This window comes from Hemiscyllium ocellatum, chromosome 4 (assembly GCF_020745735.1).
Source record: "Hemiscyllium ocellatum isolate sHemOce1 chromosome 4, sHemOce1.pat.X.cur, whole genome shotgun sequence".
NCBI lineage: Eukaryota > Metazoa > Chordata > Chondrichthyes > Orectolobiformes > Hemiscylliidae > Hemiscyllium > Hemiscyllium ocellatum.
In genome coordinates this window covers 94,140,794-94,159,199 of record NC_083404.1, presented here as the reverse complement: position 1 = coordinate 94,159,199, position 18,406 = coordinate 94,140,794, and the positions used below count along the sequence as shown (strand labels likewise).

Genomic DNA, 18,406 nt, shown 5'->3' with positions numbered 1-18,406 from the left:
ATCATTGACGGATTGCTAGCCGTACCAGTATTAATTTCTAAAAAAGTTTTAAGTTCTTGGGAGAAGTACTTTAAAAATTTGCTATCTTTTATCAGGAAGGGGTCCATACGCCAATGCCGAGCAGATGTCCCATTGTTCTTTACCTTAGTTTCCATGTATACAGCGGCATGGTCAGAGATTGCTATAGTACCTATTTTACAGGTTGCTATAGAGTTTAGAAAAATCGATGGGGCAAAAAACATATCAATTCTTGTGTGACATTTATGTGGATTAGAGTAGAAAGAAAAATCTCTACCCTGTGGATGGAGACATCTCCATACATCTACCAATCCTAATTCTTTATTCAGGTCCGCCAGTTGTCTAGATCTGGGAGATACTCCAGCGGCACTCTTGGGAATCCTGTCTATTTCCGGATCCATAATACAATTAAAGTCTCCCCCTATAATTGTATGACGGGCACCAAAGGCCATCAGTTTTGAAAAAGCTTCCGTTATGAATTTAAAGGGGTGTGCCGGGGGGCAGTATACATTTAAGATCCCATATTCCTCTCCATTTATGAGGGCTTTAATCAAAATATATCGTCCAGATTCGTCTTTTATCTGATTTAGAATTTTCAAAGGGAAGTTCTTCCGGACAAGGATAACGACTCCCCTGCTTTTTGAATTAAAAGAGGAAAAAAAGGCCTGATCAAATCCGCCCTGTCGTAATTTTAAGTGTTCTTTATCCGACAGGTGTGTCTCCTGTAGGAGAGCTATATCAACTCTCTCCTTCTTAAGATTTGATAATATTTTCTTCCTTTTAACTGGCGAATTACTCCCCCTGACATTCCAGGTGCACCACTTAACCGACTGTTCAGCCATAATCATCTGGACAGATCCGAGACCCCTCAGGAGGGGAAACCCTATCTAGAACATCCCGAGCATGGAGCATACAAGATTTACAAAAGTAAAGATTCTCTGATACACTCAAAACAATATAACAAAAAACTCTTTCTAAGTATAAAAAATATAAAACATTCCGAATTGGAGATTTTCCCCCTTGTTCCCAGGGAGCGTCACTTCCTCTCCCACAGTCCATCTTACCCTCTTCCAACCAGTGCCCCACCCTTGACCCAGGTGTTCCTCAATAAAATGAGGAGAATTCAAATATAATATAAAGCTAGAGTTAACAGTGAACACCCCACCCCCACCCACACCCACATCTAAATATATTTGGGAATATTAATACCATATATAACTATAAGATTACAATCTCAACACGTAATACTTAAATATAATACCACAAAATAACAGGGGAAAGAAAAACAACCCCGCTCCTAAAAACAGAAGTAAAATAGAATAAGGTAACCACCTCCCCCCATCAACATTAACCAAACGCCCCAACATATATATATACATACACACATAGGGGGAAAGATAAGAAAAGATGAAGGGATGTAAACCAAAATAATGGGAAAGGCAGACCAGCGTCCACAATCTCTTACAGCTTATTTAAGAGAGTCCAAGAATTCCTTAGCCTTCTCCGGTGATCCGAAGTTATATATGGATCCTTCGTGGCTAAGGCGTAGCGTCGCTGGATATCGTAAGGAGTACTGGATATTTAAGTCCCTTAAACGCTTCTTCGCCTCATCGAATGCCTTCCTCTTTCGGACCAAAGCTGGGGAGAAGTCCTGGAACAGCATGATCCTGGATCCTTTGTGGGTCATGGCTTGGGGATCTTTTCCCAGATTTCTTGAGGCTTCCAGGAGCATCTGCCTCTCCCTATAGCTCTGCAGCTGGAACAGGACCGGGCGTGGGCGCTGGGTTGAGCCGGGCCCACGTACTGTGACCCGGTAGGCCCATTCTACCCTTACCTGGCCTGATCCAGCCTGCAGATTTAAAAGTTGTGGCAGCCAATGCTCTTAGAATGCTGTCAGCTGGCCTCCCTCTTCCTGCTCGGGAAGGCCCAACAACCGAATATTTTTTCTACAACATCGATTTTCGAGGTCATCAATGTGGTTTTCTAGGTTCTGGACTCGATTCTCGAGAAAACGGATGTGGTCGGCTGTTGATTTTATCCCAGTCTCTGAGGCTGCGGCCTTCGACTCCACCTCTCTGACTCGGCACTCCAATTCCTGAATGTCTCTGCCCTGCTTCTGCAGCTCGGCTGATAGTGCTTCTCTGCTCTGCCGAGACTCATCGATAAAAGCATCAATCTTCGCCTCCCACCTGGCAAACATCTCCTCAAAGCTCATCTTCATTGGTAAATCTCCTGAAGTAGCTGAAGACACCTTTGTTGCAGCTGAAGAGGGAGAGGGTGGGGGAGGGGTCCCTGCTTTCTTAGAGCCGCCTGTTCCCTTCCCTTTACTCATTTTCCAGCTAGTATTAGACTATTTAAATGTACTAATAGGTAACTATTTAAGGTTAACAACTATTATTATAAATGGTTTAGTGAGTGTGGTGGGGGTGGATAGCCCACTTTTCCCAAGTTTTGGGTAGAGCACTGTGGACCCAGTCTTGCTGGGTCGCCGCCATCTTGGATCCCCCGCAAGGGACATACTTAACTGATAGAGAGCATTTGAAGTTACAGCAGGGGGACATGATAGGGTATTCTTCTCCTCCTTCAACTCTAAAAGCAGAGGAGTGGCCATACTGATAAAGAAGGAGTCTCCTATTTCAGATGATAGATCAAATCAAGGAGGAGTGCAGGCGGTTCATTATTCTCAAGGCTCTGCTACACGGAGAAGAGTAAGGCATCCTAAACGTTTATTGTCCCTCAGCGCACCCTCTCAAATTTTTAGTTGATGCAGTCTCTAAATTAATGGCTCTTGAGGTGCACCGTACGATAATAGGATGATAGACTTTAATCGTTTCATGATCTGTGGGGTAGACAGGATGCCAAGGGGTCTGTCAGGTACACACTTGCAATCTAGACAGCTCGTGGACTTGTATAGGGAGTTGGGGCTAATGGATGTGTGGAGGTGTCCTCACCCTAATGGGACAGACCTGCACAAATGCCATACGGGAATCAATATGTTCTTTATTTCATCCGTTTGTTTGGACTCAGTGTTGGCCTGCAGTATTGGGAACATAACTATTTCAGACCATGCGGTAGTGTACTTGGATGTTAAGACATGGGTAGTGGAACAGACACATGGCACTGGCGCATGGATCTGTCACTGTGAAGGATGGCAACTTTGTAGAGTACATTACAAGAGGATTCAGGGCCTTCTGGGACATCAATCGGAGTATGACCAGTAATCCACTGGTGCTTTGGAGACCACTAAGGTGTATTTAAGGGGTCTGATTATCTCATATTCAATAACTAGAAAGAGGCAAAGAGGGGAGCAGCAGCAGATGCTTGAGGCCCGGCTAAAAGAGGCTGAGTCGGCATATCATAACAGACCATCTGTGGTTAAGTTACAGCGGGTTACGGCTCTCCGGGCTGCTCTGGACTCAGTGCTCACATAGAGAGGGGTCTCCTTTCAAGCAAAGGCTGTTCAAATATGGGGATAAGTTCGGTAGGTACCTGGTTTATCTGGCTAGGAAGAAAAGTGCTCCGCAGTCCATTGTATCTATTAGGGAGAGAGCTGGTACCATTACCCACGAGCTGAAAAAGATTAATGCCAAATTTTTGGAATTCTATGCAGTTATTGTGGCCAGTGGACTGTGAGGACGGAATAGCGAGAATGGTATCCTTTTTAAAAAAACGCAGAGCAGTCCTCCCTTTTAAAATGCACCTCTGATGATACAAGAGGTGCAAGAGGCAGTAAGGCAGCTCCAAAGTGGCAAAGCACCTGGCCCAGATGAGTTCCCACATGATTATGTCAAGGAGTTTATACACGTTGCCTGAGACACTTCTGGGGATGTATAATCACTCGTATAGCCAGGACTGCCTCCCAACCTCCGTAAGGGAGGCCAATATCTCCTTTATTTTAAAGGGAAAGACCCCGAGGATAGACCAATCTTGTCATTAAATGTAGACGTCAAAATGTTATCAAAGATGCTGGGCCTGAGGTTGGAAAAGGTACTGCCCATTATTATAAAAAAAGACCAGAGGGTTTTATCATGGGTTATAGCTCTTCCAGTAATATCAGGAGGGTAGTGAATATAGTGCAAGTATGTCAGCAGGGATTGATTCCAGGCTTGATGGTCTCCCTGGACACGGAAAAGACGTTTGATCAGGTGGAATGGTCAAGTCTCTGGGGGTGGGGAGGACCTTCGCTAGAAAGGTGGCAGTGCTATATAGTGACTTTAAGGCAGTGGTTATCACCAACGGTTTCAAATCGGATAATATTAGTATAGGGAGAGGTAGCCAACAGGGGTGTCCTCTCTCACCGCTCTGTTTATCTTGATAATTGAGCCATTGGCAGAGGCCATCCGGAAGGACCTTGAAATAGTGACCCCAAAGGTTGGAATTGAAGAACACAAAGTTACTCTTAATGCAGATGATGTCCTTCTCTTTCTGGCTAACCTGGAAAAGTCCGTACCCTGGCTAACACAAATAATGAAATTTTTCGGCAGTTTTTCGGATAATTTCAGGATAAACTTTACAAAATCTGAAGTCATGCCTGTGGGAGGTATGGTAGAAGTGCCTGAGCTGGAGGATGGAATGCTGTTTCTTTTTTGTTGGTCACTAAAACATTTCCTCTGCCTGGGAAGTTTTATTTCCCAAGTCTTCCGTCAGCTGTACAGAGCTAACTTTGTGCAATTATTTGATAGGATAAAACAGGATTTACAGTGGTGGGAGGGACTATCAATATCAAGGGTAGGCCGTATAGCTCTGATTAAAATGAATGTTCTTCCTTGGCTATTATATCCTAGTGCAGATCCCATGAAGTCTCAACATATTGCCCAGGACTATCTTACAAATATGGTGTACCACAGAACAGAGCAATATTATATCCTATGAGGATGCTCCCCATTGTTGCCACCCAGCAGGTGCTGCGGAGGTTTACTGGCTGGCTTGGATCCTCTATTTGGTGCTACAGGCGCACCCTAATTAAATTTACTAAGTTGCAGCTCCCGCAGGGTATGGAAGAATGGATCTCCCAGATCTGAAGAGATACAAAATAGGCACCCTGTTTCCTATGTGGGTGACTGGGTGAGTAAGGACTCCAGGTCGATTTGGCGAGGTGTCCCCTGGTTAACTTACTGTTTATGCACAAGATGAGAACCATGGCTGAGCATTGTGAGAGCTCAATTATCTTAAATACTCTGAAAGAATGGAGAATAATGTGGCAGGATGAGGGCAATTTGCTTAAGACCTTGCCGTTCACTCCATTAGTGGGAGCCCCCGGATTTAGGTCAGGCTCAATGGAGTCTGGCTTCAAAGCTTGGGAGGGTAAGGGAATCTCCTATTTATGGGAGAGGTCTTGTTTTCTTTAAACCAATTAAGGCAGAAATTAGGGATACCTATTAGGGACTTCTTCCAATACTTTCAGGTTAGGGATTATATAGAGAGGAAGACCACACTCTTGGTTCAGTTTTATAAGTCAGACATAGAGAGAAGAGTGCTCCAATGTGGGGACGCTCTTTCAATCAGTACCATACATCACTTAGAGAGGGAGTGCCTTGGGCAATATGTTGAGACTTCATGGGATCTGCACTCAGGAGCAAGAAAAAGAAATTTCATTGGCAATATGGGAGGAGATATGGGAGAATGTGAAGAAAATCTCAATATGAAATAAAGCACAAGCTATGCAACTGAAGATCCTTCACAGGGCCCATATGGCACCAGAGAGGTTAGCAAAGCTTAAGAGAGGATCTTCTCCAGGATATCCCAAATGTAAAATTAGCATAGGCACTCTTCCACATTGCTTTTCATCCTGTTACAAGATTCGTGGATACTAGCGTGCCATAATGAATGAGCTGGAGAAGATCCTGGAAATTGAAGTTAAGACAGACCCAGTATCTCTTCTTTTGGGACTGCTGAGTCTGCCTTCTCTGGGTGAACATGGAAAGAGGTTATTTAACATTCTTACACACTGTGCAAGGAAGAATATTCTAATGAACTGGATCTCAGAGAAGCCCCCTGGGCTTATCGCGTGGCACAGACTCGTGATGGAGAAGGTCCCTTAAGACTATCTTAAAAATACGATGTACCACAGAACAGAGCAATTTTATAAGACGTGGTGACTCTTTCTAAATTACACAATAGAGGGTCTATCGGTGATACTGATTTTGGCCTGCATACAGCCGTAGGGCCCGGGTTTGGAGGTCTGGGGACCTGGGGAGTAGGAGGCTTAGTAAATTGGGTATAATAATATAATAACTATTGCTCCAATAGATGGGATCTTCAGTGGATGCGCGGTGAATGGAAGAATGTAATGTAATGTAATTTAATTTAACTTCATTCAATTTGATTTTAATTTAACTTGAGTTAAGTAAGTATGAGACAATTGTATCCTGTAGAGTAGTAAGTTGGTTATTGTTAGTATTATTCTAATATAATAATGTTGTATTATCCCCATTTTCTGTATCTTTGTATTTTTATAATTTGTTTTTGTAAAAGAGTAAAAGTTTTTTCAATAAAAATATTTTAAAAAATGCTTTGAGCATCCACCCTATCAAGACCTCTTGGGATTTTTAATGTTTTAATCAGATCACCTCTTCTTTTAAACTGTAATGGATATGACCTATCCAAACTCTCCCCATAAAGTATCACCCTCATAGCAGGAATCAATTAAGAAAACATTGTCTGAATTGCTTCTAAACACAATGAATTCCTTTCTCAAATAAAGGAAATCAAATCTGTATATAATCTTGCAGATGTGATCCCACTTATACAACTTTGGAAAACATCTTTCCATGGGCTTCGCAATAAACAACACTCAATGTGTCTTCCAAATTATTTGTTGTGCCAGCATATTAACCTTTTGTGTTAATGCAGCAGGACACTCAGGTCCCACTGTACTACAATTACTACAGTGGTTCTTAAATCTCTCCCTTTTTGAAGAATATGCTACTTTCCTATTACTCCTGCTGAAGTGGGCAAACTCACATTTTCCCACATTATACTCCATCTGTCAAATAACTTGCCCACTCACTTAATCTATCTATATTTCTTTGCAGACTCGTTATAGTTTCCTCAAACCATACATTCCTATTTTCATGCCAATAACTAATTTAGCAATTATACATGCTGTTCTCTTCTTCAAAGGGCTTAATCTTCAGTCAATTCAATTCACTCCATATGATATTAAGAAATGACTGAGCCCACTGGATAAGTCAAGGGATACAGGTCCTGGCAATATCCCTGCTATCGTGTTCCAGAATAGTCACATCTACAATCAAACTGTTTGAGTACAACTATAACACAGGCACCTAAGCAGATAAAGTGGAAAAATACTTTAAGGTATCTCGCTCAGCAAAAAAAACACAGGACAAGTTCAATCTGCCCAATAACCATTTCAACAGCGTACTCAACCATCAAAGTGATGAGAAGTGCTATCAACAGTGTGATCAAGTGGCATTTACTCAAGATAACCTGTGCTCAGATACTCAATTTGGATTCTACCAGCATTTTTACACTCAGTCCTGAATACAACTTTGATGCAAACATGGCCAACAGAGCTGAATTGTTGAAGGAAGATAAGAGTTACTGCCATCAAAGCAAACTTTGACCGAGTGAAGCATCAAGGAATCTTTATCAAGTCGAAGTCAGTTCAAATTGGAGGAAAACTTTACATTGGATGGGGTCAAACTTAGCATTAAGTCAAATAGGTTTGATTGCCCATCATCTCAGCCCAGATCATAGGTGCAGGGGTTCCTCAAAGTGATATCCAAGGCCCAAACTTCTTCAGCTACTTCATAATGGTCTTTCTTTCATCATTGAATCAGAGATAAGGATTTTTACTGATTGCTTTGCATTGAGACCTATTCAGTGTTTCAGATAATGATTCAGTCTATTCCTGCATCCAAAAAAATCTGAACCTCCTTCAGATTTGGGTTCATAACTGGTGATCCAACGAGGGAGTTCACACAAAGCATTATCAATGTCAAATCCTTCACCATGAACATCCCAGGTTGCAGGGGAAATGGGGTCACCACTGACTAGAAACTTAACTAGGCAAAACAATACTATAGCTACAAGTCAGAGTTTGGATATTCTGCAGTGACTGACTCAGAGCCTGACTTCAAAAAATCAATTCCAACACCAAAACGGAAGAAGTCAAGGTGTGATGAATCATTCTCTATTTTACTGGAAATGTGCAGATCTAATAATACTTAAGGACAAGGATGCCCAATTGATTTGCACCTACCTCCATCACTGCTCCATAACTATCAAAATATGGCTGCAATGTTTACCACCTAGCAGATGCACTGAGGCAAACAGCTAAGGTTAACTTGCCAAGATTTCCCAAATCCAGAGCCTACTACCTCGAAGGGTGCAGCCAGAACGCTCACAGAACACCATTTACAAGTTGCACTTATCTGTGGAAAATAAATTTTAAAAATATATACCTGTCAGATTTTTTGTTTTTCATCTGTCTGGCACTTCGTTGTTTGGAGGTTTCAGTCTTTGTTCGTCTGGTTTCTTTTTTGCAATTTTCTTTACAGCTCTCAGTTTCACTCTCAGAGGTATAATCAATATCTCGCTTTGCTTTTACTGCATTCAAAGAAGTTGGAACCTTAAAAATTAAGAAATCTAGCATGAAGTACATTTCCCCTATTAGGTCAGTCTGCACAAAATATCGATTGCTGAAAGCCAATTTAAGTAGAATTAGGCTTAATAGCCATGCAGCTCTTTATTGTTAAAAAAAAATTCAGGTCACAGTGAAATCAATATGAACATAATGATTTATCATCAGTGATGTAAAACCTGAGGAATACTTGCCAAGAATGATAATGTTGGAACACTGTACGTCCCCTACACTGATTGTGACAGTATTGTTTTTATCTATTGTACGTAAATGTCTATGTTTTAATCCTATTTCAAAATATCCAGCTCCATTAAATCTACAAATTTCTTCTTAACCAATATCTGGGGGCGAGTGCCAAAATTGGGATAGTTGTCTCAGAGATGAGTCAAGCAACGGCCTGACATCGTCATACTCATGGAATCATACCTTACAGAGAACTTCCCATACATCATCATAACCATTCCTGTATATATGTCCTGTACCAGCGGTAGGACAGCTCAGCAGGGGTGGCAGCACCATGTAAAAACAATCAGTGGGGGTTTGCCCTGGGAGTTCTCAACATTGACTCTGGACCCCATGATGCTTCATGGTATCAAATCAAATACTGGCAAGGAAACCTCCTGCTGATTACCATTTAGCATTCTATCTTGACTGATGACTTTGTACTCCTCCATATTGAACATCACTTGGAGGACGCATTGAGGATGGCCAGAGTGCAAAACGTACTCAGGAGAGTTCAGCGTTCACCACCAAGAATAGCTGGTTAGCAGTGTTATTGATTGAACTGGTCAGGTCGAAAAGGATATTGCTGTTAAATTGAGTCTGCAGCAAATGATAAAAGAACTAACAAGAGGAAAACCATGCTTGATTTCATCCTCACCAATCTGCATATCACATACGTCCATGACAGTATCAGTAATAGTGACCGCAGCACAATCCTGGTTGGAGACAAACATCTGCCTTCGTACTGATAATACTTACGCCATGTGTGGCAAATTTCTGTGTTAACGGGGATAAGCTCCAACACATCTCCTCCACTTCCTGGACCTCCGCACTTGAATGCAACACGGATAGAACCCCTCCTGGTCCTCACATTCCACCTCACCAATCGCTGGATACAACACGTCATCTTCCACCATTTCCACCACTAGATATATATCTCCCTCCTCATCTCTACCAGCATTTTGCAGAGACTATTCCCTCTGCGACACCCTTGTTAGGTCCACCCCCCACAACCAATCCACCCTCCACCTTTGCCTTACCACCGTAGGAGATGTAAAACCTGCGCCAACACCTCCCCCCTCAACTCCATCCAAGGCCCCAAAGGATCCTTCCACATCTGGCAGAGGTTTTCCTGTTCATCCAAATATCTTATCTGCTGTGTCTGTTGCTCTCAACGTGGTCTCCTCTATATTGGGAGACAGGACGCCAACTTGTGGAACATTTCAGGGACACACACACCAAACAATCCCACCCCACTGTGGTTGACAGCTTCAAATCCTCCTCCTAATCTGCCAAGGACATGCAAGTCCTGGACTTTCTCCACCGCCAAATCCCAACCACCTGATGCCTGGAGGAAGAATGCCTCATCTTTCACCTAGGGATCCTCCAAGTACATGGCATCAATGTTGATTTCAACAGTTTCCTCATCTGTCATCCCTCCACCCAATCCTAGATCCAACCCTCCAACCTGGCACCACCGTCTTGAACCTCTCCCACCTGTCCATCTTCCTTCCCACCTATCCGATCCACCCTATTACATCACCCCCCCACATGCAACCAACTATCGCCTTTCTAGCTACCTTCCCACCACCCCACCACCCCATCCCCTTCTTATTTATCTCTCAGCCCCTTTGGGCCCTCCCCACATTCCTAATGAGGGGCTTATGCCCAAAATGTCCAGAGTCCTACTGCTCAGATACTGCCTGACCAGCTGTGCTTTTCCAACATCACACTTTTTGATTCTGATCTCCAGCATTCGCAGTCCTCATTTTCATCTAGATTTCAAACAGATCAAGCAACTTAAGACTGGGCATCCATGAGGCAATATGGGCCATCAAACATAGCAGAATTGCACTCAAACACAATCTGCAATCTCATGGCTTGGCATATCCCCAACTCTACTACAACCACCAAGCCAGGGGAATTGACCTGGTCCTTTAAAGACTGCAGAATTGCATACCAGGAGCAGCGTAAGGCATTTATAATAGTGAGGTGCGAACTTCAGGAAATCACAAAATAGGACTACTATCATGCCAAACAGTTGTCAAAAAGCTAATCCTTTTTTGCTAAAAGCTGTTCCTTGGCTCAAGGATACTTTGTCCTTGATTTTCTTCAGAGGGGTAATAAACCAGGCCGAACTCCATCAGTCTGGTTTGGTACAGAGATCATAGAGTATGGAGAGGCCTTTTAGTTTCTATGTAAACAGATGAGACTTTAGGCTAAAGTAGTCATGTTTTAGAAGTGATTTGTATAATGAAAGGGGAGTGGTCAGCTCTCTCGGTGAGCTGAGCAGTTTAATTCAGTCCAGTACTAGTTGGGAATTCAACAGTGAGCTGTGTGGAAACTCCCTCTTCTGCCATTCTAACTTCAACCTGTAAGCATCTGACCCATTTTTGTACTGTGTTTTAAAGGGGATGTTTTTATTGGGACTGCCGTGTATATTCGGAACAGCATACTTAAGTCTATTTTGGATAGACTGAGTTCTGTCGGGGTTCTTTATTCTGTTCTTCGTGTTTCATTGTGTAATTTTGTGAATACGCTTTTTGTCCGTTTTAAACCAGTTAGTCAACCTCGCTAATTTAATCCAGGTTCTTTTCATTGTATACTTAACGAAACAAATTGAAAGTTATGGTCTGGGCTGCCGGCATAAGGATGTTTTGAGTGGTCTGGCCTAGTCCATAACAGATTGGGGGCTCTTGTGGGATTTAAAACAGCGAATGGTAGGTGCTTTATTTCGGATGTTGGTTTGGTTGGGTAGACAGAGCTTGGGATAGGAATGGCTCTTTCAGTCGCCAAAAGTTTTCTTTATGTGGATGCGGTGACTTTGGAAGTTTTGCAAAAAGTGAATAAAACCAGGCTGCAGGAATTAGCAGGGAAGCTGGAATCGGAACTGCCTGCTTCTGCGAGGAAAGGACAGATAATTACAGCAGTAGCTCAGCATTTAAACGTGCTGGAGAAACCATCAAAATCTACAGAAATGGCAAGAATTCAATTGCAAAGGAAGCAGTTTGAATTAGAGGTGAGAGACAAGGAAAGGGCAGCAGAAATGAAACTGTTTGAGTTATGGTTAAAAGCAGAAGAGAGGGAAAAAGAGCAGTAGAACAGTAATAAGAGAGAGAAGCAGAAGAGGGGGAAAAAGACAGAGCAGAGAAAGAAAAACAAGGAGCTTTTTAACTTCAAAAACTGACAAAAAAAAAGTAGCTTAAAAGGCTGGAGATAAAGGCTGAAGGTAACCTTAGCGAGGAAGTTGTGTGAACTCGAATATAGAGCAGGAAGTTAAAGCAGCAAGGTTAGCAGTTTAAGTGGCTGATGATTTTGAGCTGGTTCATAAAACTCGGCTTGGCTTCCAGAATCAATCTCAGTCAACGAGGGATAGATTGGGGCAAAGGGAAAGGTAAATCTCACTGAAGATCATAAAGATAACTTACCACAGGATAAAAAAGAAACCCTTGAGGGGGGCAAAGAAGAAGTTAAAAAGTTCTGGAGTTTTCATGGTAATAAAGTGGGCCGCACAAAATCAGAGTGTTGGTGGGCTGGGAGAAAGCCAGATGTAGGAAAACCAGACAGGCCTGGAAGTTTTATTGGACTAGTAACAAATAGCACAAAGGGAGTTAGACAACTGCCTCAGAATGTACATGATCAGAGGTTGATTAAGGAGGAGGTGCCAGATCTGCTTAAAAAATATACATGGAAGGGTAAAGTTTATTCATATCATCCAGGAGCAGTAGGTAAGGAGGTTACAATATTAGGGGACACAGGATCCTCTCAGCCATTAATGTTGAACAATGAGGAGATATGAACTCCTGAGGGACTAATGCCAGAAAAGGTACTGGTAACAGGGATTCAGGGTGAGACAAAGAGCGCTCAATTATGTAAAGTGAGGTTAGAGAATCCAAAGAAGACTGGAGAATTTGTGGTTGGAGTACTTGATAAACTCTCAGATTCAAGAATATAGTTTGTCCTGTAAATGAAATTGCTGATTAACAGATAGGCGTGTTGTCTACTTTAGTTGAAAAGCCAGGGGAGATGCAGGCAACTGAAGACAGGAAGAATGTTTTTCCAGGAATTTGCCCTGATTGTGTGGTCACAAGATCAGAGGCACAAGTTGAAACAGAAGGGATCAAAAGGCACCTACAGAGAAGGAAAGTGAATACATTCCTCTGTTACTATTTGACAAATGATTCCATAATGAGAAAATGGAGACCAAAACACATTCAAGCAGATGAGAAATGGGCAGATATTCATCAAATTGTTTTACCAGTAGGGTATAGAAAGGAGGTGCTGAGAGTGGCGCAAGAGCTACCACTTGGAGGTGATTTACAGGTGAGTAAAACACAGGTTAAAATACAAAGACATTTTTACTGGCCTGCACTACACAAGGACGTAGTTGAATTTTGCCAGAGATGCCAGCTAATCAGAAAAGCACAGGCAGTAATAAAACCTGCACCTTTAAGACCTATTCCAGCATTAATCATGTTTCACAAACTTGATTGAGTTATTTGAAGAAGCAACAAAGAGGATTGATGAGGGCAGAGCGGTAGATATGATCTATATGGACTTCAGTAAGGCGTTCAACAAGGTTCCCCATAGGAGACTGATTAGCAAGGTTAAATCTCACGGAATACAGGGAGTACTAGCCATTTGGATACAGAACTGGCTCAAAAGGTAGAAGACAGATGTTGGTGGTGGAGGGTTGTTTTTCAGACTGGAGGTCTGTGACCAGTGAAGTGATCGGTGCTGGGCCCTCTACTTTTTGTCATTTACGTAAATGATTTGGATGCGAGCATAAGAAGTACAGTTAGTAAGCTCGCTGATGACAACAAAATTGGAGATGTAGTGGACAGCAAAGAGAGTTACCTCAGATTACAACAGGATCTTGACCAGATGGGCCAATGGGCTGAGAAGTGGCAGATGGAGTTTAATTCAGATAAATGCGAGGTGTTGGATTTTGGGAAAGCAAATCTTAGCAGGATTTATACACTTAATGGTAGGGAGTGTTTGCAGAACAGAGACCTTGGAGTGCAGGTTCATTGCTCCTTGAAAGTGGAGTCGCAGGCAAATAGGATAGTGAAGAATGCATTTGGAATGCTTTCTGTTATTGGTCAGAGTATAGAGTACAGGAGTTGGGAAGTCATTTTGCAGCTGTACAGGACATTGGTTCGGCCACTGTTGGAATATTGCGTGCAATTCTGGTCTCCTCCCTATCTGAAAGATGTTGTGAAACTTGAAAGGGTTCAGAAAAGATTTACAAGGATGTTGCCAGCACTGGAGGATTTGAGCTATAGGCAGAGGCTGAACAGGCTGGGGCTGTTTTCCCTGGAGCGTCCGAGGCTGAGAGGTGACCTTATAGAGGTTTAGAAAATTGTGGGGGGCATGGATAGAGTAAATAGACAAAGTCTTGTCCTTGAGTGCGGAACTAGTGGGCATAGGTTTAGGGTGAGAGAGGAAAGATGTAAAAGACATCTAAGGGGCAATGTTTTGACACAGAGGGTGGTACGTGTATGGAATGAGCTGCCAGAAGAAGTGGTGGAGGCTGGTACAATTGCAACATTTAAGAGGCATTTGAATGGGTATATGAATAGAAAGGGGTTGGAGGGATATGGGCCGAGTGCTGGCAGGTGGTACTAGATTGGATTGGAATATCTGGTCGGCATGGACTGGTTGGACCGAAGGGTCCGTTTCCATGCTGTATATCTCTATGACTCTATTTGAGGAACCTTTCACACAAGTCTTGATTGATTGTGTAGGTCCCATACCTCAAACAAAAAGTGTGAATAAGTATTTATTAACAATAATGGATGTGTTGACTAGATTTTCAGATGCAATCCCTATACGCAACATCACAGCAAAAAGGGTTGTACTAGAATTACTTAAATTTTTTTTAACTAGATATGGACTGCCAATAGCAATCCAGTCAGATCAAGGATCAAACATCAGATCTAAACTATTCAAAGAGGTTATGGATAACTTGGAATAAAGCAATTCAAATCGACAGCGTACTATCCGGAATCGCAGGGAACACTAGAGAGATGTGTCAAACACTAAAGACCATGTGAACACTAGAGAGATGGTATCAAACACTAAAGACCATGTTGCAGGATAATGGTCAGGATTATCCAGATGATTGGGACAACGGAGTTCCGTTTGTACTTTTTGTGATCAGAGATGCACCGAAGGAATCAACTAAATTCAGTCCGTTTGAATTATTTTTTGGGGCATGAAGAGGATCGTTAAAATTGATTAAGGAGAAATTAATATGTCAGAATTCAGAGACTACCCATTTGGAGTATGTGTCAAATTTTACAGAACGACTAAACAGAGCTGAAGAGTTGGCTAGACAGCATTTAGAAGTATCACAGCATACAATGAAACAGGAAGAGGATTTTTTAAAAATCACAATTTTGCAACTGGGGCTAAGGTATTGGTGTTACTTCCAGTAACAGGTGAACCTTTAAAAGAAAGGTTTAGTGGACCTTATCAAATCAAGAGGAAATTGAATGAGGTGAACTACCTGATAAGGACTCCAGACAGGAAGAAATCTCACAGAGTGTGTCATGTGAATATGCTCAAAAAGTATTTTGATAAGGAAGGAAAGCAAAAGGAGACGATGTTAATTATCACAGCACAGAAGGAAGAACCAAGTTCAGAGGATTCTGAATTGAACATTGAGGAAGTTGTCAAAAATTGGGATAAATTATTGAGGTAACTTCCACAAGAAAATCGAAATGACCTGAAAGAGTTATAACTATCACATGGGGAGATATGAAAAAATAACCTGGGAAGTACTAACCTAATTATGCATGACGTAGATATAGGAGATGCTGTTCCCATTAAGCAACATCCTTACAGGCATAACCGTCTAAAGTTGGCATAGGTTCATAAGGAGATAGAGCGGATGCTCCAAGATGGCATAAGCAAAGTGAGTTACAGTGACTGGAGCTCATCCATAGTCATGGTGACAAAGCCCAGATGGTACTCAACGGTTATGCGTAGACTATTGCAAAGTCAACACCGTTACAAAGAATGATGCATATCCAATTCCACGGATGGAGGGCTCTGTCGAAAAAGTGGGACTAGCAACTTACATCCCTAAGTTGGACTTGCTCAGAGGCTACTGGCAAGTACCTCTGTCAGAGAGAACAAAGGCAAATTGACTATATCAGTTCAAAGTCATGCCATTTGGTATGAAAAACGCTCCAGCCACATGTCAGAGACAGACTAATAAGGTCAATGCCAGATTACTCAACTGTGTGGTGTACATGGATGACCTGGTGATTTTTAGTCACTCATGGAAGGAACATTTAGAGCATTAATTGGACTTGTTCGATTGACTTCAGAAGGCAGGCTTGGTGGTAAACTGAGCTAAAGATGAATTTGCCAAAGCCCAAATCACCATCCTGAGTCATGTTATTGCACATGGACAAATGGCCCCACAAGATGCAAAAACAAAAGTAAATGGGGAATTTCCCACACCAACCATCAACGAAAAAAGCAGTACTGCGGTTCCTGGTTTTGAGTGACTTTTACCAAAAGTTTATGCCAAACAACTCACTGAATTGTTAAAAAGGGCAAAAGTTTTAGTGAACAGCCTAAAAGCTGTGTTAACTACTGCCCCAGCCACACTGGATTACACGAAGCCTTTCAAGGTGGCCATCGATGCCAGTAATGTGGGTGTTGGTGCAGTACTCCTGCAGGAGGATGACAAAGGGATAGAAAAGCCCATCGGGTATTTTTCCAGGAAGGCAAACGTTCATCAACAGAAATAATCAACAGTCGAGAAAGAGACTTTACAACATTTCAATGTCTATATGATCAGCAATGCATCTGAGACTATCGCATACAGTGATCATAACCCAGTGACATTTGTGGAAAAAGTTAAGGACAAAAATGCCAGACTGTTTAGATGGAGCTTGTTGTTGCAGCCATTTAATTTGACAATTGTACATGTGACAGGTTGCAAAAATGTGATTGCTGATGCGAGACTCGACTGACAATATGGAGGCGTTTGGTGGTGGGTATACTGCAGCCTGAATTTGCTTGTGGTTGTGCATGTTCAGAGTTAGTATAGTGTATATACTATAGTATAGTGTGTTTGACTACTACCGAGTTTTTGAAGGGTTAAAAATGATGCCATCCTTTTGTATTGATGGTTCTTTTTTTTTAAAAGATGGGGGGGGGAGGGGGAGGTGTCACAAAGCTAGTCCCTTTTTTTTCATAAAAGCTGTTCCTTGGCTCAACGATACTCCGTCCTTGACTTTTCTTCAGCGGGGTAATAAAACAGGCCGGACTCCAATCAGTCTGGTTTGGTACAGAGATTAAAGGGCATGGAGAGGCCTTTTTGTTTCTATGTAAACAGATGAGACTTCAGGCCAAAGTAGTCAGGTTTTAGAAGTGACTTGTATAAAGGGGATTGGTCAGCTCTCCCACTCAGCTTAATTCATACCAGTACTGGTTGGGAGTTCAACAGTGAGCTGTGTGGAAACTCTTTCTTCTGTCCTTCTAACTTCAGCCTGTAAACATCTGACACATTTTTGTACTGTGTTTTAAAGGGGGTGTGTTTATTGGGACTGTTGCATATATTTGGAACAGCATACGTAAGTCTATTTTGGATAGACTGAGTTTTGTAGGGGTTCTTTATTCTGTTCTTCGTGTTTCATTGTGTAATTTTGTGAATACGTTTTTTTGTCTGTCTTAAACTGTAGTCAACCTCGCTAACTTAATCTGGGTAATTTTCACTGTACACTTACCGAAACAAATTGCAAAGTTATGGTCTGGGCTTCCTGCTTAAGAATGTTTTGAGTCATCTGGCCTAGTCCATGACACAGCATAAGCAGCAAATGATAACCAGAGCTAAGTGATTCCACAAGCAGATCAGATCTAAGCTCTGCAGTCTTTCCACATCTAGTCATGAAGAGATGCCATAACTATCCTCATCCTCAATGATGGGAAATTCTAGCACACTAGTGCAAAATATAAGGTTGAAACATTTGCAACAGTCTTCAACCAGTAGGGCAGTGTGGATAATCCATCTTAGCCCCTTCCAGAGCTCCCCAGCATCACAAATGCCATCCTTCAGCCATTTAGACTGATATGTAGAAGTGGTTGATGCATTCAACACTGCAAAAGCTATGGGGCGTGACGATATTCTGGCAATAATGCTGAAGGCTTGTACTCCAGAACTTGCTGCATACCCAGCCGAGCTGTTACAAAGGGCAGCAAAGCTAGCATCTCCTAAACAACATAGAAAGTTGCCTAGGTATGTCCTGTACACAAAAAGGCAAATTACCGTTCCATCAGTCCACTCTCAATCATCAGTAAAGTGATGGAAGACATCACCAACAGTGCTATCAAGCAATACCAGCTCAGCAATAACCTGCTTAGTGGTGCTCAGTTTGGATTCTGCTAAGGCCACTCAACTCCTGACCTTTTTACCGTCTTGGTTCAAACATGGACAAAGGAGCTGAATTCCAAGGATAGCCCTTGTTATCAAGACTGCATTTGACAGTGTGGCATCAAGAAACCTAACAAAACTGGAGCCAATGAGAATCAGGAGTAACTTTG

General features: G+C 42.2%; 1 protein-coding gene across 2 annotated transcripts in view; it reads right to left on the bottom strand.

Annotated features, from left to right (window-relative positions):
• Positions 1–18,406, bottom strand: part of lrrcc1 (leucine rich repeat and coiled-coil centrosomal protein 1) — a 194,609-nt gene that overhangs the window by 106,676 nt on the left and 69,527 nt on the right. For both annotated transcript variants that reach the window (XM_060824397.1, XM_060824396.1), the window contains one exon: positions 8,445–8,611. In XM_060824397.1, coding sequence (XP_060680380.1) covers positions 8,445–8,611 — 167 coding nt within the window. The remainder of the gene's footprint in view (positions 1–8,444; positions 8,612–18,406) is intronic.